We start from the raw sequence: 26,371 nt of genomic DNA, 5'->3' as shown, positions 1-26,371 counted from the left end.
GCCGCACTCGCCGGGGGATCAAGTCTACACCTAACCCCGCCTATCACACGACACGCGCACCCAAGGGTACCACGCTCGTGAGGTGGAATGGGCGCACAAATGCTGCACCGCGCTCGCCGCCCAGCTCGTGAGCCGAAAGGCAGCGAGTCACAAATGGGTTTCAAAGGCTTGCGTCCGCCGGACGTATCTGGTCTAGCCAGCGTCCACGGGAAACCTGGCCACACAAATGTGGCACCGCGCTCGCCGCCCAGCTCGTGAGCCGCAAGGCAGCGAGTCACAAATGGGTTTCAAAGGCTTGCGTCCGCCGGACGTATCTGGTCTAGCCAGCGTTCACAGGAAACCTGGCCACACAAATATGGCACCGCGCTCGCCGCCCAGCTCGTGAGCCGCAAGGCAGCAAGTTACAAATGGGTTTCAAAGGCTTGCGTCCGCCGGACGTATCTGGTCTAGCCAGCGTCCACGGGAAACCTGGCCACGCAAATGTGGCATGGCGCTCGCCGCCCAGCTCGTGAGCCGAAAGGCAGCGAGTTACAAATGGGTTTCAAAGGCTTGCGTCTGCCGGACGTATCTGGTCTAGCCAGCGTCCACGGGAAACCCGGCCACGCAAATGTGGCACCGCGTTCGCCGCCCAGCTCGTGAGCCGAAAGGCAGCGAGTTACAAATGGGTTTCAAAGGCTTGCATCCGCCGGACGTATCTTGTCTAGCCAGCGTCCACGGGAAACCTGGCCACGCAAATGTGGCATCGCGCTCACCGCCCAGCTCGTGAGCCGAAAGGCAGCGAGTTACAAATGGGTTTCAAAGGCTTGCATCCGCCGGACGTATCTGGTCTAGCCAGCGTCCACGGGAAACCCGGCCACACAAACGTGGCACCACGCTCGCCGCCCAGCTCGTGAGCCGAAAGGCAGCAAGTTACAAATGGGTTTCAAAGGCTTGCGTCCGCCGGACGTATCTGGTCTAGCCAGCGTCCACGGGAAACCTGGCCACGCAAATGTGGCATCGCGCTCGCCGCCCAGCTCCTGAGCCAAAAGGCAGCGAGTTACAAATGGGTTTCAAAGGCTTGCGTCCGCCGGACGTATCTGGTCTAGCCAGCGTCCACGGGAAACCCGGCCACACAAACATGGCACCGTGCTCGCCGCCCAGCTCGTGAGCCGAAAGGCAGCGAGTCACAAATGGGTTTCAAAGGCTTGCGTCCGCCGGAGGTATCTGGTCTAGCCAGTGTCCACGGGAAACCCGGCCACACAAATGTGGCACCGCGCTCGCCGCCTAGCTCGTGAGCCGAAAGACAGCGAGTCACAAATGGGTTTCAAAGGCTTGCGTCCGCCGAACGTACCTGGTCTAGCCAGCGTCCACAGAAAACCCGATCACACAAACGTGACACCAAGGCCCCCCGAGGCCCAAGCCGTGCAGATCGATCACGCTTTCATTGGTAGGTCGAGAAAATAAGCCACGCACAACAAAGTCGTGTTAATCGATCACGCCTTCATTGGTAGGTCGAGAAAATAAGCCATGCACAGTAAAGCCGTGCAAATCGATCACGCCTTCATTGGTAGGTCGAGAAAATAAGCCACACACGATCAACCCGGAACAAAAGCCGTCCCTCGCGACGCATCAACGCTGTCCCTCGTGACGCATCAAAGCCGTCCCTCACGACGCGATAAAGCCGTCCCTCGCGACGCACAAAGGCCGTCCCTCGTGACGCACAAAAGCCGTCCCTCGCGACGCACAAAGGCCATCCTTCGCAATGCACAGAGGCTTTCCCTCGCGATGCATTAAAAGCCCTGTTGCGGCACACTCGTAAACCCGAGAGCGTTCGTCCCGCGTCCACACGCCGACGTAAGCATTGAGTTTCCACTCGACCTACGCTCTACCGCAAACTCGGGGGGCTAATGTTGTCGGCCCGTTCCGAGTCGACAGCGCCCGCGGGGTCTCATGGCCGAGAGGCCAAAGACCGGCCTCATGAGCTCGACCTCGGCCTCATGAGCTCGACATCAACTCGGCCTCATGAGCTCGACCTCGGCCTCATGAGCTCGACCTCGGCCTCATGAGCTCGACTTCCCCTCGGCCTCATGAGCTCGACCTCGGCCTCATGAGCTCGACCTCAGCATGAGCTCGACCTCGGCCTCATTAGCTCGACCTCGGCCTCATGCGCTCGACCTCGGCCTCATGAGCTCGACCTCAGCTTCATGAGCTCGACCTCGGCTTGAGCTCGACCTCGGCCTCATGAGCTCGACCTCGGCATGAGCTCGACCTCGGCCTCATGAGCTCAACCTCGGCATGAGCTCGGCCTCCAGCCCCATGGACGACCCAGAGCCGGCCTTCAGCTCTATGGACGACCCGGCCTCCAGCTCCATGGACGACCCAGAGTCGGCCTCCAGCTCCATGGACGACCCAGAGCCGGCCTCCAGCTCCATGGATAACCCAGGGTCGGCCTCCAGCTCCATGGACGACCCAGGTTCGGCCTCCAGCTCCATGGACGACCCAGGGTCGGCCTTCGACGAAGGGGATGCCCAAAATGCCCCTCGGTCGCCTATAAATGCCGGGGTCCCTCCCCCGGTCCAGGTAATCCATGCTTGAGTACTGAAACGCTGCCGAACTCGTACCTCGCTCGTTTCTCTCAAGTCTCGGCCTCTAAACACTTAAACCCTCTATATCCACCTCAATCCTACTAATGTTGAGCGTCGGAGAGGTAAACAGAGGGAACCCCTCTCTTTCCCCTTTGTAGTTCACATCTTCCTGCTTGCTTTTCAGGTGCCTGGACGAAATAGACATCATCAACAGCTGAGGGACGACTTGAGATATCAAGTCCGACACGCTCGAGTCAAGACGAGACCACTTGGTCCGGCCTTGGGTCTAACCGCCTTTGACTCCTAAATCGTTGTCCGAAAAACTGCGACAACAAGAAGATTGAGTGGGATAGATGTAGAAAAGAGCATTCTTCATACATGCATTAGTCAAGCTTTATTTGTAATACGAGACATATACAATGATGATATATATATATATATATATATATATATATATATGTTTAAGTATTACAAACATAATTAATATATACTATTCATATAATATTTATCTATTATAATAAAACCATGATTATACAAAAAATTTAAAAGTGATTTTTTGTTCATTTAACCGGCAGCAACTTGCGGGCAAATGAACTCGTATAACACGATAACAACTATGAATTTGGTGGCAACATGATTGCTTTAGACGATTTATTTAAGATCATATATGCAGGAAGCCTATAAGCGAGCACCGTGGCAATGACATACGTTTTTTCATTCAAGAAATAGAATGATTTTGGCCTTTAATTATATCGATTGAGTTTTTTGTTTATTCAACTCTTAGTTGATTTATAAATTATTTTATTGTTACTTTAATTCTATTAATTTTGTATTTAATAAGAAAATCACATTAGTTTAGTTATTTGTATTCAAAATTTAATTATAATTAATTTTGTTGAAATAAATCTATAATTTTTTGCAAATAATAGAAGCTACAAACTATTCAATAAATTTATTAAATAGTTTCCAACAATGTTTGTATGACTGAACACTAGTTTATTTAATGTCTAATTTAAATGACACTTATAACATCTATTTATTCATTTTTGTTTGAATTGTCATTTTCCAAGTATGTTCCGAACGCCATTTCAAATATTTCATATTAAAGGCCTATTTAAATGATAGTTTGAATAAAATGGGTAGTTTGAACAGTGAGCTAAATAGACTTATTATCTCTTTGAAATTGACTCATTGGAATACTTTTGTTGATTTTTGTGTAAATTTGTTGTTAAAAGTAAATACTCTTAGTTAATAATTTGTATTATCTATTTTTTGTTGTTGCTTCTCTTAGTTCAAATCCTATGTAGCCGGGAATGTTTGTGCGTTACATGTCCATAGATGTATTTTTGTAAAAAAAAAAAAACAAAAAAAATTATTGAGTAATGATACATATAGCCATCAAACTTTTGAATTGTAGGGATGGATAGATTTTCGTATTCGATCCTTAACCTTTCGATTATTAATGATTTCATCCTTGAATTTTATATTTTTTAATTTCATCCCTAAACTATTTTTTCTTGTAATTTTGTATTTAGCAAAACATTTATAATTGGGCTCTTTTTGTTGTTTATAATACCAAAAATCTTAACCTACTCAGGAAACCTCGTATAAATGTACATAGTAATAGCATCATTATTGTTCCTTTTAGCAGGATCAACCAATATTAGTTTTTGGTGCCTAAAGCAAAAATAGTGTGGATTTTCTGAAATCGAAATGTGTTTTATACAACGTATCAATTTATTTATGGTGTTGTCGTTTTGTAAATAATCAAATATTGAAGGTCACATATCAACCTTACACTATTGGCTTAAACTATGGCCATGTTGAAAATAATAGTTATTAAAGTGGTTAAAATATAATAATAAAAATAAATATATATCACAACATACGCCCGAAACTCGATATATAATAATAATAAGATAATTCTTAAACAAAAAGTAAATATAAACCATCCTTATACATACCCGTTCTTTCTTTTATCATAATCATTAAGAAGAAAGAACACACACAAAAGAAGACAGTTTTTGTGGTATAAAGTATGATCTAGTTGTAATATCACAACTCCTTAAAATAGCGAAAAATTAGATAAATAGTCAATTAAAATATTTAGAATTATTATATAATTAACGTTTCATAAATTTTAGATAAATAACCATAAAGATGACGTGACCTAATAAATAAAAGTGTCTATTTACTTAAGATTTACGTCTGTAAATATATGAAAGTGACTATTTATTTAAAATTTATGAAATGTTAATTATTTAGAAATGTCAAATTATAAATGTGGTCATTTATCCAATGGACCCTTCAAATATAGAGGGTTTGTGAGTTACTGTAATTATCCTAAAACAAACTTCTAGAAGCGTTTTATAATTTCATAATTAAATCCATTTCATAATAATTAATTTCTAATCTCACACAAAATAATACCGTATACAAGTCTTCCACGTATATATGTATCATACCACCAAACACACCTAAAACTCTATAAAATAAAACGACGTACGAGACATTATCTCTTAATTAAAAAAAAAAAAAAAAGTTAAAACCATTCTCTCTCCCTCCGCCTTCTCAAAAATGGAAGCAGAGAAAACCGAACACACTTTCCGGTCTAAACTTCCGGACATAGACCTCCCAACAAACCTAACCCTCCACGCCTACTGCTTCGAAAGACTCTCCGCCTTCCGGAACCACCCATGCCTCGTCGACGCTTCCACCGGCGCCACCCACACCTACGCCGCTGTGGAGCTCACCTCTCGCCGCACCGCCGCGGCTCTCTACAGCCGCCACGGGGTGCGCCGTGGCGACGTGGTGATGCTCCTCCTCCGAAACTGCCCGGAGTTCGTCTTAGCCTTCCTCGGCGTCTCCATCGCCGGCGCCGCCGCGACCGGGGTCAACCCCGCTTCCACCGCTGGCGAGATCGCCAAGCATGCCGGCGCCTCCGGCGCCAAGGTGCTTCTCACGACCTCTGATCATGGCGAGAAGGTGAAGGATATCGCTGGTGTTGAGGTTGTGTTCGTTGACGACCGGTGGTTCGTCGAGATGTTGACTTCTGGAGATGTTTATGTGAGTTGACTTCTTGATTCCAAAATTAAAATTCCGTTGGAACAAAATTTTAGCATTTTCGGTAAAGCCAAAAATGAAAGGAAAAAGACCTGAAATAATTTAAATAAACTTTGATAGTTAGGTATATAATAAAGATGTTGACACTGACAGAATAAAGCTCCACATTTTTACAACAAAAGGTATGAAATTAGACTAGAATATTCGGAACCCTACCAAAACCTAAAATATCATTGTGAGTTATATTTGACTGAAAAATCAAAGAAAGATGAAATAAACAGAAAATGAGATCGAAGTGTTTGTAATATTTGTGATTGATTTTTTTAGAAAAATAATTTTATAAAGTCAGACGCTAGACATCTCTTCGATTTATTTCGTATTAAGTGTAAAAAAACAAATTATGTTTAAATTGATTTTTAGCCTTCCCCGCAAAAATGCGTCTTTACTTTATTACCACACAAGAGAAACGTTGCAACCGTTTTTTTTTCGTCTTTTATTATTTATTTATTTACCAGCCACAAAACGTAAGTGTAGAGCTAAGACTTACACTGAAGTTTCACGTTCGGGCATGTTAGCCCGGGAAAAAAAATAAGAAGAAGACTATCTCATCTTCCACTTCTCTGCTTCAGTTTCTTTTACAAACCTCCAAACAGTTTGTTTGGCCGCTATTATTGTCTAAAGCCACATTTTTAAAAATATAATCAAATATCACACTGCATTCAATATATATAATTTTCAGCTGAAAATGTAAAATTTTGGGGTAAGAGTTGTAAATTAAGGGGCGTGTAAGAAAAAAAAAATTCAGAAGGGGTAAATAAAATTATATAATTTTGGACTAAAAATATAAAATATTAAGTTACAATTTTTTTTAAAACTTAAAAATAAAAATTTATGCCCCTTTCTAAAATGAATCATGACTCTGCAATTGAATGTGTGATATTATTTTGAGAAAAACATGATAGGTGCATGGAAGCATATCATTATAATAATAAGCAATGGATGCCATTTTTTTATTATGTAAAATTTTACGTGGAACTAATTTTATCAACAAAAATAATATCCGAGAGACACCTAGCCCTAAAACGATTTGTATTTCAGGAGGGTTCCGACTCGGACATCAACCCAGATGAAGATGTGGTAGCACTCCCCTTTTCATCAGGCACAACAGGGCTTCCAAAGGGCGTGATGGTGACTCACACCGCACTGGTGACCAGCGTGGCACAACAAGTAGACGGTGAAAACCCAAACCTTTACATCCACTCGGAGGACATAATCCTCTGCTTGCTTCCACTATTCCACATCTACGCCCTCAACTCGGTGCTCCTAGCGGGCCTTAGGGTGGGCGCGTCGCTCGTGCTGGTCTCGGCACGGTTCGAGCTTGGCCCCGTGTTGGGGTTGGTGGAGAGGCACCGAGTGACCGTGGCACCTTTTGTGCCGCCGATTTTAAGGGCCGTGGCAAAGTGCGAGCTTGGAATTGGTGAGTTTGATTTGACGTCATTGCGGATGGTCATCACGGGCGGTGCGTCGCTTGGGAAGGATGTTGAGGAGGGTTTTAAGGAGAGGTTTCCTGGAGTCATACTTGGCCAGGTCAGATTTTGTTTGTTTATTTAATTTTTATCAAAATTATTGCGTTCTGATTTCTTAGAGTGCTATAAGTAAAAGTAATTTGAAATGACTCAGTCACTACTTTAAATTAAAAGGATTGTCAAACTATTTTAATATGGAAAACCTAATATATGCCTGACTCTCTAAAAATTACTTATGGCACGAACATCTTGTCATAATATGTGCTATTTTTTAATTATTAGCTAATAGCTTCTTTAGACAATTAGATTATAATTTGAACGTAGAATGTATAATAAAATCGTCCTTCCTAATTTAAGAAGCTTTTGCGGTCGTACTTCGACAGAAAACTTTGTGTTGTTTATTTATTTATTATTATTTAATTTTGTTCAAATAAAATTAGTACTACTTTAATAGATTTTGATTACGACCATTTTTTTCTATATGAGCATTGTTATGTGACACGGGTCACGACAACGAACGACCCACTCACGTTTTGACACGTGGCTGTGCTTCCACGTGTCAAAACGTGAGTGGGTCGTTCGTTGTCGTGACCCGTGTCACATATCATTTCCGTTTCTATATACATGGAACGCAAGTAGAAAATAATAGTGAAATTAAATATCATCCTTGTATTATAAAGTTTGGCAGGTGATTTATTTATTATTATTGCTTTTGGTTTGTTTTTTTCATTTTTGTTTTCTTTTTTTTTTTTTTTGTTTTTTTTGTTTTTTTTGTTTTTTTTTTTAAGAATCAGCAATACTAGCTTTAGTCCAAGCAGGTAGATATTTTGTTTAAGATAATTTTCTATAAAAATACAAGTTGAAATAGTGAGGTCTTTTCACAACATGTATGGTTTCATAACGGGACACGTTTTTTAAGAATTTGCCAGCGCGTCCTAATCTTTTATTATTTCTTATGGAAAGCTTAATGCAATTGTGTGTAGTGTGTACCCACTCATAGGGAAAATTAACCAAATATATTCTTTTTAAGGTTTTGAGAGGGGTTTGAACTAATGCTCTATATTCTGTCAGGAAACTCCAACTATGCCTCATGACTATCATATTTTTTTTTTTAATTTTATCTAATACCTCAAGACTATCATTTATTGAAAACCAACTCCCGGAAGGTTCGTTGGTACACTAATTAAAAAAAAATCATTAAAATATTGAATAGTGGGGAACATAAATTAGTGAGCACTACCGTCAATTCTTTTAACAAAAAGTACTAATTATATACTCAGAATTGGGTGCGTCTTTCTTTTTCTTTTGTGGTAGTGGATGCAATCGTGCAAAGTCAAATCCAGATTGTGTTATTCAACGCAGAATAATTCTAGATTTCACTTTGCTGTGCTTTTCTTTGTTTCTTCTTATTTCTCAATTTTCATTGGTTGCTTAGACCAACTCCACCCGAGCATCATTCCCATTGAATTAGCGTAAGGGTGGAGTCCACCCGTACGGTATATCCCACGCCAAAATGGCGTGGGTTTTTAATTGATGTTATTCACTACACTAAAAAAATTTATAGTCCCTGTAAAGTTTATAATTTATATATTTGCACTGATTTATAAAATTATATTATATTTATCCTTAAATTATTCATATTTTAATTTTATTTTCAATTACAACATTGACATTTAGAATTTGGGAAATATTAAAATAACATTAATATTAATACCGAAACGAAATAACATTACAACGACATCGAAATGCAAAAAAAAAAGACATTAAAATAAAAAAAAAACACAATACGACAAAATAAAATTACAATACATAAATTAATACTCGGGAAGATTAGCGTCGAATGTGTAATTGTACTTTTTATTTTATTTTATGTTATTACATAATGAATAAGTGGTATAATCGGATGATATTAAATAAATATAAGGGTATGGAAAATAAATAAGAGATAGTTGATGAATATAAAAATTAATATTTTAATTTGGTGTAAAAAATAGAGTTCGGTTGGAGAAGATGTAGCGTTTGATGTGACATGTACTGTAAAATAGAATAGAAAATGGTGTAATCGGGTGGAGTTGGTCTTAGAAGTTAGAATATGTACGTGCAAACACTAGAGTGATTGTGCGTGCTCAATCCGTACCAGAGATCGGTCGAGAAAACGGGAGGGAACTTCTTAAATTTTTGTCATCATGTAAAATTCTTTTATATAGGATGTTGATAAATGTAATTAATATAACACTTTGAACCTTTGAAACTATTAAAAAGAATAGTTTCTTTTAGACCAAAACTATTTGAAAATCGTATGATTCATCGGATGTGTTATCGAATTCTTTTGTGTACAAAACTATTTTGGTTAAAAATTTTAAATTTACGACACTTTTCGTATTTTAACTCATTTTAGTGTATTTTAGTATTATTTTCTCAAATTTTTCGTATCAAATGGGATTTACGACTATTTTTAGGTTTTTTTTTTTTGGTTTATCTGTTTTACAAATTCAAGTAATTAAAATCCAAGTCTTAGCATACACATGCTTAAAATTTAAGTTAAATTATAAAGTCTGAATCCCTAGATGTACGATATTTTTCGATTCTTTTCATTTTCTTCGTATTTTCCCACAAAAATAAAACCCTAATTTTCATTATACAATTTAGCCCATAGAATAACACACCTAATACTTTTCATAAGAAAAAATAAAAAGAAAATACAATGTATCCTCCATTAAATTGTTCAAGTTCCAAATAAAGTCTTATATGTGGTATAACTAAATAGTCAATTAAAATTAAAATATTTATAAAATATAAATTATAGGAATCCTTCATGAACTCTAGATCGAGTCACAAACCACTTCCTCAGCGTTATTCTTCCATAAAATTGATTATTAACTCTTGCTTTGCCACAAAATTGTATTTTTTGTCCAAAAATTCCGTTACTATCCAATTTGAGATCATGTTACTCTCACATGATCAATATTTAGATGGTAAATTAGTAATACTGAAAAATAAATAAATAAACAATTTTAAAAAAATGAAATAAGAGTAAAAAGGGAGAAAACTGATTATTCAAATTTTCTCTTTCTCTCTCTCTCTCTCTCTCTCTCTCTCTCTCTCTCTCTCTCTCTCTAACACACACACACACACGCGCACACACACACACACACACACACACACACACACACACACACACACACCTCTAGACTCGAGTCCAAACCAACAAACAAAAAAACCATCAACAAATTCATCTCCTTCCGTTGTCGCTGCGTTTCGTTTCCCGGGAGTCCATTGAAATCATTCCCGGATGCGTCGCTGTTGATGAAAAAGAGAACGACGTGGTGTAAACTCATTCAAGAAATTTATCCAACTGGTTGGGGTCGGAAAAAAATGTTTACATTACACAACCACAGAAACTCGGAGATCACTATCGAATGCTACGCTCACATGGCGACGAACATCATCTCGTCCTTTTTTTCCGGCAACCCCATGTAAGTGTTCGAAACGATGCCCGAAAAAGACGTTGGAGCTTGGACCACCTTATTAGTCTCGGGTCTCGTGAACAATGAGGAACATGAACAACGATGCCCTAAACACTAAAAGAATCTTAAAAAAAACCCAAACTCATATATCAGATATTCGAAGAAGATGAAATATATATATAAAAAAAAAAAATCAAAGAATCTAACATACCCACTAAATTCAAACATGAACCCTAAATTTCATTTATGAAATTTGGATAGAGAAGATGTTACAAATATTCCAATAGTTTCTTTTTAGACAGTGAAAGCTTAAAAGTCTAATAAATGGTGGTCTCGTCATATTTGAAGATATTCACTCCGTTTGAGTGCCACTCGGATCCGGAGTTCTTCGGCTCGTCGCGGAATCAGAAGCGTGGTCCGAGCCGACCTTCCTTTCCCAAGCTCGGCCTATCTTCAGTGGCTTCGAGCCATGGACTTTCGTAGTTGATCTTCAGGTTTTGTGAATTTGATCTTATACGTGAGCTGGGCTCTGAAGATGGATGGAGAGACGATGCTCAGAGAGACTATGAGAGAAAGAGAATTTATTTTTTTCTTTAACTTATTTATTTATTTAAATAAAATAATAATAATAATAATAATAATAATAAGTATTTATCCAAACAAAATAATAGTAAGTAAGGGTACATTGATAATTGGACATGTTTTAAGTTTCATGTGATTTCCACATCATCAAGGGCGGAGCTGTGCAGGGTCCAAGGGAGTCCAATGCCCCCCTCAACTTTTGAAAATTTCAATGTTTACCCTATAGTTTTAGCCCAAAATTATATAATATTTTTTTACCCCCCCTATTTTATTTTTTCGAATTTTCCCCTCCTCATTGAAATTCCCTGCTCCGCCACTGCACGTCATCAAAATTTTAACAGAGTGAGTAAGAAATTGACAGAAGGGGTAACGGTGTAACAAAATGAGAGTAAAAGATTAATTTTGTGGAAAAATGAAGTTATGTGAGTGATTTGTGAATCGACCTAGAATTTAAGGGAGATTCTTTAATTTATCCCTTTATAAAATAGTAAACGTCTATCTAAACTTAACAAAATACTCGAGGCTCTATAAAATTAATAAAATAGCCATATTTAAATCATATATCTGATTGAATACTTATGTACATGTGTCAATATTTTTATTGATAGTGTCAAACTCGACCTATTTTATTGAGGAATATAAAACCTGTACTATTTCGCTAAATGTTTTGAAGCTTGAGTATTTTGAAAATCAATGTTTTGAATGCTTTTGGGGTTTTTTTTATTATTATTAATTTTACACGAATTTTTCATGCCTAAAATTTTAGGGTTATGGAATGACTGAGGCAGGATCTGTGTCAATGTGCTTGGCATTTGCGAAAAATCCATATCCGGTCAAGTCGAGTTCATGTGGGACTATCATAAGAAATGCAGAGATGAAGATAGTTGACCCCCAAACTAATCACTCTCTTCCAAGAAACACGGTTGGTGAGATCTGCATAAGAGGTCGTCAACTTATGAAAGGTACTCAAGAGCTTCTCGTTAATTAGTACATGAGCAAACAATTATTTTCATATTAGATTAATAATTCCACAATACATACACACACACATACACACACATATACATATATATATATATATATATATATATATATATATATAGTGAGTGAATCATGAAGTTCTATCTCAAAATCAATTAGTAATGAGAGGATAATCCATGACATTTTATAAACTCTTATTAGTTACCATTCACTTTCGATGTGGAATTCCTATCACGATATCTCAAGATGGCGGCTATTTGCGTTCGCTCATCCTGAGCTGAATCCCAACGATTGGATTGGATACTCGTTTGGGCGTTATGAGCTCTGATAATACGTTAAAGTATTATGGAGTTCCATCTCAAAACCATTGGCTATATGAGAGGAGTAACTTATGATCTTTTATAAAATCTTGTTAGTTCCCATTCACTTTTGATGTAGGGTTTATATATATATATATATATATATATATATATATATATATATATATATATATTGAGAGAGAGAGAGAGAGATATTCGGTATATGATTGGTGTATCATTTGAGTTTAGTTATAAATTCCTTTCTATCCTTGCATTTTTCAATATGATACATGAGAAAATACTTATTTTCAGATTAGATAAATGATTCAGAGAGAGAGAGAGAGAGAGAGAGAGAGAAAAGGTATATGACTAGTGTATTATTTGAGTTTGATTAAAAATTCCTTTCCATCCTTGGCTTTTTTCAATATGATACATGATCAAACACTTATTTTTCAAATTAGATAAATAATTCCCACAGAGAGAGAGAGAGAGAGAGAGAGAGAGAGAGAGAGAGAGAGAGAGAGAGAGAGAGAGAGAGAGAGAGAGAGAGAGTATGACTAGTGTATTATTTGAATTTGGTCAAAAATCCCTTTCAACCCTAGCATCTATTTAATATGTTTACCTAATACTAAGTTTATCAGTGACAATATTGTCCTTTAGTTCAGTGTAACAACGTTATGAATGGTTTTATGATTTCATCACAACAAATAAGATGTTTCAATAAAAAATTATTGATTAATTGAGTAATTAAACCACAAAAATTAAAAAATTTACTAACGAGTCAACTTTTTATAAATTTTAAATAACCATTATGATGATATGACATTATTTAGAAGTTTTAAACATTTCATTTATGCTTTTGTAGTCTGAGGATTACTTACAATTATTGAATATTTACAACTATTAAAATCTTTTTAGCTTTATTAATAAATGTTTTTGGCTATTTACTCAAAATTTACCAAAATTGGCCATATGACAGAATTTGAGTTTTTATATGGTTATATGTCTAGAGTGTCCAAAATATAATGTATTTAATGATAGAATGCAAAATGTTTTTTTTTTTGTAACTTTTTTTACGTTTTGTTTTGGCAGAAAATAAACTATATATGGACCATTTAAATGTGCAAAGACACTAAGAAGTATTTGTTTACATTTATATCAAATGGCATGAGAAATATAACGTAAATATATAAAATGAAGGTTTCCTAAATAATCCGGAGGCAACAAAGGAGATGATAGACGAAGGAGGATGGTTACACTCGGGAGACATGGGGTATGTAGACAACGACGACGAGCTGTTCATTGTCGAGCGATTGAAGGAGCTCATCAAATACAAAGGATTCCAAGTGGCCCCCGCCGAGCTAGAAGCCTTGCTCGTCTTGCACCCCGACATTGACGATGCCGGGGTCGTCTCGTGAGTACCATCACTTTATTTTAATTATACAGCTTTACTATTTTATTTTCTTCATCTTCCTCTTTGCATATACTAGTTGTAATATAATTATTTCTTACAACTCAATTCTTTACTATTTCAACTTACTTCTGTTGGTATGTTCGAGCTGGCATTATTTTCTAGTGCGACTCGTTGAAGAAAGATGTCGGTCTTCATGCTTCTGCATTTGTCGAGACATCTTTCTTGTGCGCGGATTTTTTTTCTGGCGAATTTCCTGTTTTGCCAGATTGCTTCGCAGAAGACTTTCCTTGGTGATCTTCTCGCGTGTATGGGTAAGGAAACACTAGATTTACTTATAGAGATGTATGACTGTTATAAAAGCCGTGCGCTCCTCCCCTTAGCAATCTTGACGCTTTAAAGAAAAATGATTAGGGTTCCTAGACTTGCACAATTGGCCTCAAGCCTAGCGTGCAGAAACTGGCCTCAAACCTTAGTAAGACTGGAGTCCTACAAAAGATGAACCAACATTGGGTAATTCTCGTGCTCTCAACACTATCTTTAATGGGGTTAACAAAAATATTTTCAGGCTTATAAATACCTGCACGAGTGCTAAAGAAGCATGGGAGATCTTTGATGTGGCCTATGAAGGGACCACCAAAGTGCATGAGCAGAAGCTTCAATACATAACCACAAACTTTGAGGCTCTCACTATGTTCGAAGATGAATCTGTTGCTGACTTCAACGTGCTTATTCGGGACCTTGCTAATGAGTCCTACTCTCTCGGGAAACCCATGACGGATGAAGATTTGGCCACGAAAACTCTTAGGGCTCTGAGCCCAAGATTCAAAATGAAGATCACATCCATTGAGGAGAAGCATAAAGGAATGGTTCTTAAAAGCTCTAACCTTGATAAAAAAAATGACTAGGTAAACTCTGACTCGGATAATGAAATTGATGAAACCATTGCCATGCTCGCCAAGAATTATAGCAGGGCTATGAAGAGATTGAATCAGATGATTGGGAAGAATGCTCCTCAAGATATCAAAGACAACTTTCAGCAAAAATTCCAGAAGGGTGGGAACTTTCATAGAAATGGCAAAGGTTGAGATCGCACTCACAACATTGCTGGAAAAGGGAAAGGCATTCAATGTCATGAATGTGAAGGGTATGGACACATCCAGAAGAAATGCCCAAACTTCCTGAAAAAAAAAAAAACAAAAGAAGGGTTACAGTGCCACTCTCTCTGATGAAGAAGAGGAAGAGAGTGATTCTAATCAGATAAGTTTGCTTTCACTGCTACTATTCCTAATCATCCTACTGAAACTCATACTAATGCTGCTAGTTCCTCAAATATTAATGATATATCTATTGATGAGGATGAACAGTCTGATGATGCTCTTAATGATGCTTATAGTGTCTTACATACTAAATGGGTTGAAGAGTCTCACGTTCTGGACAAGAAAAATGATCTTATCATAGCTCTCACTGAAGACAAGGCGATGCTCTTGGAAACCATTGTTGAACTAAAGTGGGAAGTGAGCCGGCTGAATAGTGAACTTGATCAGATGACTAAATGCATCAGAATGATGAATTCTAACACCGATAGTCTTGAAAAAATTATTACTGCTGGAAAGCCTGCAAAGAATATGAAGGGGCTTGGGTATACTCATGGTACATCCACATCTCAGACTACTTTTGTTCCCTAGAGGACTACTTCCCAGATGCCTCTCAACATGTCTCAAACATTTGTCCATGACAAGTTCCAGAATCAGCGTCGGGAGAAATTTAATATACCTACCAGGTCTCTTGTCAACAGACCTCGGTGGATCTGCCATCACTATTGGCGTATGGGTCATATCAGGCCTTTTTGTTATCGCCTGTATGGGAGCAATCTTCATTGGCATCAATCCTCCCACAGGCAACCTCGATCTCAATACAACCCCCCACCAGGTATGGAGCGGAGAGTGAAAAATATGACCTATCGTGCCAACATTGCGTATACCTCCCTTCGTGCCTTCATTGGAAATGACTGGTATTTTGACAATGGTGTTTCTCGTCACATGAGAGGTGTCAAGGTCTTCTTATCCAACATAAAACCTTACTCTAACTGCCATGTCACCTTTGGTGATGGAGTCAAGGCCAGGATTATTGGTAAAGGTCAGCCTACTTATCCTGGATTATCTTGTTTAACTAAAGCACTTTTGGTTGAAGGTCTCACTGCTAATCTCATTAGTATTAGCCAACTCCGTGACTTAAACTTACGTGTTAACATTACTCGTGATGAGTGTATTGTGATAAACAAAGAACATGATGAGCTTATGAAAGGAACCAGATCTCATGACAATTGCTACATGTGGTCTCCTGTCAAAGATTCTCAGCTCACCAAATGTTTCCTATCTAAAGCTGATGAAGCGAAGCTATGGCACCAATAACTCGGTCATCTAAACCTCAGAAGCATGGCCAAGATTTTCTCTAAAAAGGCTATTGTTGGGCTCCCTGATCTTAAGATTGTTGAAGGAAAAATCTGTGGTGATTGTCAAGTAGGAAAGCAGGTCAAGACGTCTCACAAGATGGTGCAACATCTTATTACCTCTCGTGTTATTGAACTTTTACACATGGATCCAATGGGGCCGATGCAGATTGAGAGCCTTGGTGGAAAGAGATATGTGTTTGTGTGCGTCGATGATTTCTCCAAGTACACTTGGGTTGATTTTATTTGCGAAAAATCTGACACTTTTGCTGTTTTTGAAGCCCTATGCAAGCAAGTTCAAAGGGAAAAAGGGAGAAAGCATTGGCAAAGTGATCAGAATCCGGAGTGATCATGGGAGAGAATTTGAAAATATAAGCTTTGCTAACTTTTGTACTGCAAAATGAATTTCTCATGAATTTTCTGCCCCCATTACCCCACAGCAAAATGGGATTGTTGAAAGGAAAAATCGCACTCTTCAAGAAAGGGCTAGAGTTATGATGCTTGCCAAATACATTCCTCTACACTTCTAGGATGAAGCTCTTAACACTGGCTATCATATTCACAACATAGTAACCATTCGTCTTGGAACCACTGTCACTCATTATGAGATATGGAGGGGGAGAAGGCCAAATGTTAAGTACTTCCATGTCTTTGGCTCGGTGTGTTATATCATAACTGATCGAGATCCTCGTCATCTCCGATTGTTGCTTGTCATCTCCGCTTCAAACTTTTTTAAATGGATGTCAAAAGTGCCTTCCTAAATGGGTACCTTAATGAGGAAGTGTATGTTGCCCAACCTAAAGGGTTTGTGGATCCCAGCTCGCCTCAACATGTTTACAAGCATCGAAAGGCTCTCTATGGGCTTAAGAAGGCACCTCGCGCCTGGTACGAAAGACTGACTCACTTTCTTGTGCATAATGGATACATTAGAGGTGGAGTCAATAAAACCCTGTTCACAAAGAAGGAAGAAGGTAATCTCATGATTGCACAAATCTATGTTGATGACATTGTCTTTGGAGGAATGTCAAACAAGATGGTGGACCTTTTTGTGAGATAAATGCAATATGAATTCGAAATGAGCATGGTCTGTGAGCTCAACTTCTTTTTGGGTTTTCAGATCAGGCAGATGGATGATGGTATATTCATCTCACAAAGCAAGTACGCAAAGAACATTGTAAAGAAGTTTGGACTGGAAAAATCATCTCACAAGCGAACTCCTGCAGCTACTCATGTGAAACTCACCAAGGATGACCTTGGTGAATCTGTCGACCAAATTCTATACAGAAGTATCATTGGAAGCCTTCTCCACATCATGGCCAGTCGTCCAGACATAGCTTATTCTGTTGGGGTTTGTGCTCGCTATCAAGCCAATCCCAAAGCTAGTCATCTGTCTCAAGCTAAGCGTATTGTGAGGTATATATCTAGACTGCTGAATTTGCTCTTCTATATACTTTTGATACGTCTTCTACTCTTGTGGGATATTGTGATGTTGATTGGGTAGGAAGCACTTACGATAGAAGAAGCACATCTGGTGCATGCTTCTACCTCGGAAACAATCTTATTTCCTGGTTCAGCAAGAAGCAGAACTGCATTTCCTTGTCCACTGCTGAGTCAGAATATATTTCTGCGGGATGCAATTGCACTCAGTTGCTATGGATGAAACAAATGCTGGCTGAGTATGGTGTCGGACAATATGTCATGACATTGTTCTGCGACAACATCAGTGCCATCAATATTTCTAAAAATTATGTTCAATACAGCAAGACTAAGCACATTGAAATCAGACATCACTTTATCCGGGATCTGGTGGAGGATAAGAAGATCCAACTAGAGTATATTCACACTGAAAAACAACTAGCTGATATCTTTACCAAGGCTTTGGATGCAAGCCGATTTGAGAGTCTGCGATCTTCCCTGGGTCTACGTATTATTGACCAATAAAAATTACAGGGCTGTGGGCAGTTGCATAATTGTGAGTCTCATCTATATTGTGGTGATATTTTTCTCACTCGTGTTTCTTTGTTTCACAAAAGTTTTCTCTCATGGGCCCATGTTTCTGGTTGGCCCATTCGACATGTTTACAGGGCTATAATACCATTAGTTTCTTGTTTGGGATGTGAATGAACCAAGGCCCATTTGATTGTCCGTCGTCGTTTTGATCTTCTTCAGCATCTCAAACATGCAGTTGACGGTTTATTTTCGAGAAAGCCAGGGAAGTTATATCTTTTTCAAATTTCGTTGAAGCTATGATTCTCGATTTCTCGCCCTTCTCTCACAAAATTTTCTAGAATTGTGTAACCACATTTCTTGACGGTTATTTTGTGGTAGTTATCTTGGTATTATCACCACAATGGTGTGAACAAGGAGCGGAATTAGCACCACAATCTCGGCAAAGAAAGAAAAGACGAAGATGAAGACAAAGGATGTAAAGAAGAAAGGGCCTATGCCAGAGAGCATCAAGCATGGTGTCCAGGTTCGTCGAATGTGACCTAGTAAACGCGCCGATGGTAAGTCCGGAGATATTATTGCTGGGTCGTCAGTTCCGCCTGAAAACCCTTCCCTTGCTGCCGCCAGAAAAGCTATGCTCAAGAAATCTGCTCTCACCATTGCCGACATCACTAGATATGTTAGCTCGAGCAGTTCCTCAGAAGATAGGACCGATGATCCTATTGCTGTCACTGAAGAAGTTCTCGTGGATGTCTCTCCCCTCGAAAGTCCGCATGTCTTGATTCAAGGTAATCCTGCTCCTCCCACACGCCCTAATCTTGTAGAGGAAGACCTAAAAGACAGTGAGAACCTGAAATCTCTCCTTGTGGATCATGAACCCCCTCATGTGGTTATGATTAGTAGGATTCTTGGATTATCTCACAATGTTGTTGTCGACAATCCGAGTGGTGAAAAAAGATGTTGCTCAAGATGGTGGAACTTATGTCAAACAAAGTGAGGGTGTAAGAATGACTTCTAGTAATGATTCTATGGAAACTGAAGAAAATGTTACTGCCTCTGGGAAAAGAAAAGAAATTGATGATGATGAGACCTTGGCTACTCTCATATCAAGAGGCAAGAAAAAGAAGATTGCTACAAAGAAACCTGTGAAGAACAAAGCTCTTGTGGAAGATGAAGGACCAGCGAAAACAAAAGTCCCGGAGAAGAAGAAGAAGAAGAACCCTATTAAGATGGGTTTGAATAAGAAGATGTTTCTGACATTTTGAGAGATATGGAGGATGAAGAGGAGGAACCTGCTCATCTAGAAAGCCTGTCCCTTGCTTCCAGGAAATCAATTGGGGGCCAAAAATTTCCAAAGATGTTCCCCTTGCTCCTCTTGATAATGTCTCTTTTCATGAGGAAGATCGTATCAGAAAATGGAGGTACGTGTATCACTATTTCTTGAGAAGGAGTTGTCTAAGGAAGCTCTGAAAATTGATATGATCATGGAACTTTTGCACGATGCCCAACTCATTAAGACTCTCTCTGGGATCAGCCCATACTATCCCAAACTGGTGAAAGAGTTCATTGGGAATCTGTCTGCTGCAATCGACCAGCCCCATCACCTAGAGTTTGGCAAAGTCTTTGTTCGTGGTCACTATTTTGATGTATCCTCCTATGCGATCAATGATTACTTGGGACGTGGAAGAATTATCAACGCTGACTGCCTTCCCTCCATGGATGTTTTTGCCAAAGAGCTTTCCAACAATGAGAAGAAGACGTGGCCTACTAAGGGATCTCTCCCTTCTTCCAATCTCTCAGCAAAATATTATGTTCTATACAGGATTGAGGTTGCTAACTGGGCTCCCTCCTCTCATGGGTCAAGCATTAAGGCTGACATGGCCTGCCTCATTTACAGATAGGTACGCATGCTACCTTTGATTTGGGGAATTCGGTTTTAGTCACTTGGTCAAGCATGCTAAGTCCTATGCTCTGAAGCTCCCGATTGACTGTCCCTCTCTTATATCTGGAATGATGCTGGCTCAAAAGAGAGTTTTACTAAGGGCCGATGACATTGCTGGAAAACCTCCCAGTGAGCTCTCCTTCAGCCACAAGTTATTTGAGGGAAAAACATGCCAGAGATCTTGTCATGCCTTCTATCAGTACATCTGTCGCTTCTGGTAGTACTCTAAAGGTTGCTTCCCTTTTTGAAGAAGTTCAGAGTGACATTCTCAAAGGGCTTTATGAAGAAGTTGCTGACCTCAAGGAAATCATCGTGACTGTTGGAATCGATCTAGGGTTTAAGAAAATAATTAACGCTTCGGGAAGCGGCGGAATTTTAAAAATTTTCTTTTACAAGTAAAAACGGTTTTTACTAACCTAGACAAAACAGCAAGTACATGTAATTAAAAACCAATATGAGCTAAGAAGTTTACTAACCTTTCTTGAAGCTTGATCTTTGAGAAGCTCTTAGAAAGTTGCAACGCTCGTCTCCCCTCGCAGCACGTCTCTCTTTCTTTCCTCGGCACCTCGAGCAACCACGAAAGTTTCTATCACTAAATCACTCGAAATAAAGGAATTAGCGAGTGGGCACTTTTAAACACTACGACTTAAGAACAAGTCTTGAAGTCGCAGAGCTAAACACTAGGTCGAGTGAGGACCTAGGTGCCAAAACAAGAATAATCGAAAATGAACTAGAGAGAGAGAGAGAGGAGTTTCGGCCACCACAAGGTCTAGAGAGAGAAGCTCTCAATCTCTAACTTATGTGGAATGAGAAAAATGAGAAGAATGAGGCTCCTATTTATAGGAGAGGTCTCACCTTCAATAAGGTAGTTTCCTCTTCTATAGAATATCACATATTCATGAGCCAATTTCCTCTTTTCCTCTATGAGACACTCGGCCAAGGCAGCCTTCTAGAAGGCTTGGATTTGTTTCCTTTTTTGTTCCTTGCCTTGCTTCTTTCTCTACTTGGGCGCCTACCTCTTCTTTCCCTTACAGGAAATTTGTTTCCTCTTTTTCTTTTGGAAAGTATCTTCATACATTTATGCACAAAATATTCTCTCTATCTCTTGGGTATGTTGCGCGCCTATCTCACTAGAAAAGGCTTCTAGAATTTTCTTCACTTGTTCATGACAACATAAGAAAAGGCCCATTTTGAATTTTCAATAAAATTCTTATGAAATGAAATTAATTCACAAGGCCCAATGATCAAGTCATGGCCAAGTGACATTAAGTCATCAAATGAACTTGTCAAAAAATTTATTGACATTCATTTCATCCTTTGTCTCAAAAGACAAAAAAAACCCTTTTGACAATTTTCGTTCTTGTTTTGACTTAGCTTCCAGTTTAACTATTCCTATCGATGTGATTCGTGACAGTGACCTCATGGACCCAAATGAACAAAGCTTGAGCTAAACACTTGGACTCAAAAGTTCACAAACCTTTTCCAAGTTTAGCTTAATGCCAACTGACTCCACTAAAGAGCTGACACTGAAAATCTCTCGGTTCAAATGAATTTATTTTCTACTCAAGAATTCGACCTAATTATGATGAGCGGATCCACTGAATATTATCTATGTTTACCATTCATGAATGTCATCAGCTAGTCGGGATTTACTAAATTACCATTTTACCCTTCTAGCTGTTATTTCCTCAACTCCTTTGTCGCTTGTGAATAAGTTAGAAACAATGTATTGACGAGGAGCTAACAAGTCACATTGTTTCATCCAAAAGAGTCAGGACTCAATTTGGACACTGGCCAGTTCATTTATTCACACTCCAAGGAACAAAGCATGAGGTGACACACATTGCATTTCAGCAATCTTGTACATGAATTCCATATCTATGAGAACTTCACAAAGTTACTCATGACATACTCACAACTTAGTACTTCACCAATAGGCCCTGTTCGGAATCACATAGTGAGTCCGAACTCTGACTTTCTCAAATGAGAATACTAAGGTGTGAAATGACATGTCTCATTTCAGGATTAAGGTAAGCATGATGCAATTCATACATAGTGACTTCGAGACATAAGAGGTTAAATGGTTTGTTCTTATCTTGTCTCTAGAAGTGCACTGGTCAATTCAGTACCTTCGGAAGATACCTAGAAGAACTATAGAGTCTCCAACTCTCAATGCCTCATAACCAGACATCATAGATTCTTCTAACAATCGTACTGAGGTCAATAGTCCTTTGACCCTAAGATTGCGAATATATCGTTTTAAGAAAACTACGAAGAGTTTGTTCATGCAAATCTACATTTGTCTCTTCGTAAGTTGTTGAGTTTGTTTATGGACTAAAAGACTAAGGTTTTATCATAAAGCTTCAAACAAAGAATGAATGAATGAACGTTTCAACTTTATTAATGAATGAATAGGCAATTACAAGCAAGAGTCTTCATGAGACTATATTACATCAAATGTACACAAATAGACACTACTACTCTTCTTGTGGGCACCATTGACAACAGAGACTTCCTGTCGAAGGAAGGCTGTATGTGAAAGGCGTATCAAGGTAATGACTCTTTCTCTTGCCAGACATGGTGCCTCCTCTTCTCCGCCGAGCCAGGCCGGGAGTGGTACTGACAATGGTAATGATGAAGACGAAGAGGATGATGATATCAGTGACTCTAAGGGTTCTGAAGATCAAGGAAACGATGATTCTACCAAGAATCCAACCCTCTAGTCTGTTTTTTATGTGGTCTGTAACCTCTTGTACTATGGTTTTTATTTTCTTTTGGTGAGTGATCTGGCTGAAACACCCTGACTGCTTTTAGTGTTCAGCTTTCTCTACTACACTGGTATGTTCTTGTTCAGACTATGTTTAGATTGTGGTATGTTGCATATCTAGATGTTTTAGTTCTCATCTCCATGCTCAGGCTGTTTTGGTTCCTCCATTTGTCCTGGTCCTTCTTTGCCTTTGGTATGTTTTTGAGGCAATCAGGGGGAGAGGTAGTCTCGTGGTCATTTATTTTGACTTGTTCTGCTCATGATGTTGCCTGACTGAAAACTACTCTGGAAGTGCTTGCCTAAAAAATAGCCAAATGGGGAGATTGTCGGTACGTTCGAGTTGGTATTATTTTTTAGTGCAAGTTTTTGAAGAAAGATATCGGTCTTCATGCCTCTGCATTTGTCGAGACATCCTTCTTCTTGTGCACAGAATGTTTTTCGGCAAGTTTCCTATTTTGCTAGATTGCTTCGCAGAAGCCTTTCCTTGGTGATCTTCTCGCGTGTATGGGTAAGGAAACCCTAGATTTACTTTCAGAGATGTATGACTCCTATAAAAGCCGTGCGCTCCCCCCTTAGTAGTCTTGACGCTTTAAACAAAAGGATTAGAGTTCCTAGACGTGCACGATTAGCGGATTGGGATACTAATTGTTTTTGGTTAAGAGTGGTGTTATTCTTCAAACACTATTCCAGAAGATTGAGTGTTTGTGAGATCTGGGTTTTATGTTTACGTGATTGAAGTTTCACGTGCGTTGAAGACTGAAGTCGACCGAGCATAGGCGAGTGCTCGAATAATGGAATTGAGAGGGGTCTCAAATTCAGGGGGGAGTCCCTGGTCCTTGTAATCACTCGTGGTAATAGTTTTTAGGCCATTGATATTTGTTGTATTCATATAAGTCTTATTTGTACTATTGACGACATTATAGTGAAATCCTTTCCACTGGTTGTGAGCCCCCAGATGTAGGTGACGTTGCACCGAACTGGGTAACCAATTTATGTGTCTCTTACTCTTTCATACTCTTTGTTATCTATTCATTACTTGTGTTGAAGCAAGTTGTCGTTCACATTATCTCTATATTGTGAACAACATCTTGCCTTCCTTACTAAACAGATTTACAACTCCTAAATAACTTTTGTAGCCTAAAATTACAAAATTACACATTAAGGTTCTATAAGATAACATCAAATTATTTGTATATGCAAGTAGAATAATAGACAGTCGTATTTATTACTTTCATGTTTAACTAACTTTTGTATTATGCTACATATATAATTTCTTTATTGCGTGGGAGAATTTACTAAGCTTCTAATAATTCATTGCCCATATATATATATATATATATATATATATATATATATATATATATATATATATATATATATATATTTATCCAAAATTCTATTCAATCTAATTGTTTGACGTCATGTTTCAGTATGAAGGATGAAGTAGCGGGTGAAGTTCCTGTTGCATTTGTTGTGCGATCAGATGGCTCAAACATTTCCGAAGATGATATCAAAACATACGTATCAAAAAATGTGAGTTCTCTATTTACACTACAAGATATGTAAAACACCGATATTATGATTTATGAGATACAATACATGTACACGGGACGACACCTTTATTATATTAAATGGTTTATTTTTTATTTTTTTTGCAGGTGGTCTTTTACAAACGAATAAACCGGGTTTTATTCATAGATAAAATTACTAAATCCCCCGTGGGCAAAATACTAAGAAAAGAGCTGAGGTTGAAATTGGCAGCTGAGGCAGCCAATTAGTCTGTAAAATGTAGGATCTACCTAGTATGGACTTCAAGTTACCTTTAGTTATTATGTGTGTGATATTTTATTTACCAAACTTTTTTTTTTTTCATATAAATTAGTAGACTGGCTTTTTGTGTACTATTTTCTATTTTTAATAGTTCAAGAATCATCTTACTCTAAAAATTAATTGACGATTAAAATGTTTTATAGATTGAGATACTATGTGCGAACCTTATATATATACATATATACATATATGTATATATATATAAAGTTTTTGATTTTAGTAAATTCACAAATTAATTTTTTTTTATTGTATTCTTTTCTCAATATTCCTTTTTCTATTGACAATAATGTATCAAATAAATATAATATGAGCGTGGAGAAATTACTATATTTCTCCCCGCTAATTTCTCCCCGCTATTCGGCTTATTTTTATTATGTTCAAAATTTATTCTAAATGCTTTTATGTTTGTTTTATCTTTTTTAAATTTTTTGATTGCGTCGTACTATTTTATCTCTTTTTTTTTTATTGGGATTCCTATTGTATCTCCACCGTATCTTTTGTTTCATTTCTTCTGGAACAATCACAAACACTTTTTTTTTATTATCGATCTACTAACAGAAATTCAATGCGTAATCTTAGCATTCAATGTGTATTCCTGAATAATCTCATTTTTCAATTATTCAACCATTTCATTTTACCAAGTTCAATGTTAGTCAGATTAGTCAACATTTATATGTTTCGATGCAACAACAAGATGTTATTTGTAACAAGTAGTTTTGTTGGTTAGTTAATTGGTCACATTTTATTCATGAAATGGATTGGATTGGTATTAGTCTGGATACAGTAAAATAATTCTATTAGATCTAATAAGTACCTAGTGTCAGAATTGAGAGGCATCCCATTAGTAAGTTGACTTGGGCGGATTCATCAGATTTTTATATTATTGAACGATTTGCGCGTATATGCAGAAATATTTTTCATTATTATAGTGGATCCTAAAAAAAAGACTTTGTATCAAGTAAAATATATACTTCAACTTTCTTGTTTTAAAACTTTGGCTCATAAACACAAAAGTGCTGTACGCGTTTTTTTGAAAAGATTTGGGCACATTACAATATGTAAAAAGGGCGCATGAAAAACAATCAGTACTCCAATGCATTTCTCCCTCTGAGTTAGAATAAATATGTTTTCGAACCCTCTCTTTAAAATTAAAAGTGTATGTTGCTGCGCATATGCTAATATGTGGATATAATTCATTTGTAGATAATACTTCAACAGCAACTAAGTCTAGAGGGAAATTGTGAGAATTACGCTCATGCATAACTTCCATACCAAGATTAGCACGGTTGATGATATCAGCCCAGGTATTAATTACACGATCTTGACTATATATCAACTACATATTGATTATAACTGTAAAAAACCTATTTCTTTGTTACTAAATTGACCATAGACCACTTCCCGTTTTTACTTGTGAGTATTCAACATACTCCCAATTTTGAGTTTCATGTTACTTCTATTCTACCAAGAGATATGTCAAATCTGTGGCATCCTAGTTCGATTGAATGGGGATGACAGTTTCTCGTTCTGCATTTGTAAA

General features: G+C 38.2%; 1 protein-coding gene across 1 annotated transcript; it reads left to right on the top strand.

The window, feature by feature from the left end:
• The first annotated feature begins 5,034 nt into the window (after positions 1-5,034).
• Positions 5,035-25,045, top strand: LOC149402382 (4-coumarate--CoA ligase CCL1-like). Its single transcript, XM_089608120.1, has 6 exons — positions 5,035-5,630; positions 6,726-7,214; positions 11,969-12,164; positions 13,683-13,896; positions 24,432-24,534; positions 24,660-25,045. The coding sequence occupies exons 1-6, from the start codon at positions 5,142-5,144 to the stop codon at positions 24,777-24,779; spliced, it is 1,611 nt and encodes a 536-aa protein (XP_089464246.1). The 5' UTR covers positions 5,035-5,141; the 3' UTR covers positions 24,780-25,045.
• Positions 25,046-26,371: the final 1,326 nt, after the last annotated feature.

This window comes from Urtica dioica, chromosome 3 (genome assembly GCF_054948205.1).
Source record: "Urtica dioica subsp. dioica isolate 48M chromosome 3, U.dioica_male_clone48M_v1_H2, whole genome shotgun sequence".
NCBI lineage: Eukaryota > Viridiplantae > Streptophyta > Magnoliopsida > Rosales > Urticaceae > Urtica > Urtica dioica.
Note: the sequence above shows the minus strand (reverse complement) of the source record. Positions and strands in the feature narration are given on the sequence as shown.

Excerpts from the sequence above, each read along its gene's own strand:
- LOC149402382 (XM_089608120.1), top strand. The coding sequence starts at position 5,142 with ATGGAAGCAGAGAAAACCGAACACACTTTCCGGTCTAAACTTCCGGAC. Across the intron at positions 5,631-6,725 it reads TGACTTCTGGAGATGTTTAT|GAGGGTTCCGACTCGGACAT; the intron begins GTGAGTTGACTT and ends TTTGTATTTCAG. Across the intron at positions 13,897-24,431 it reads GACGATGCCGGGGTCGTCTC|TATGAAGGATGAAGTAGCGG; the intron begins GTGAGTACCATC and ends GTCATGTTTCAG.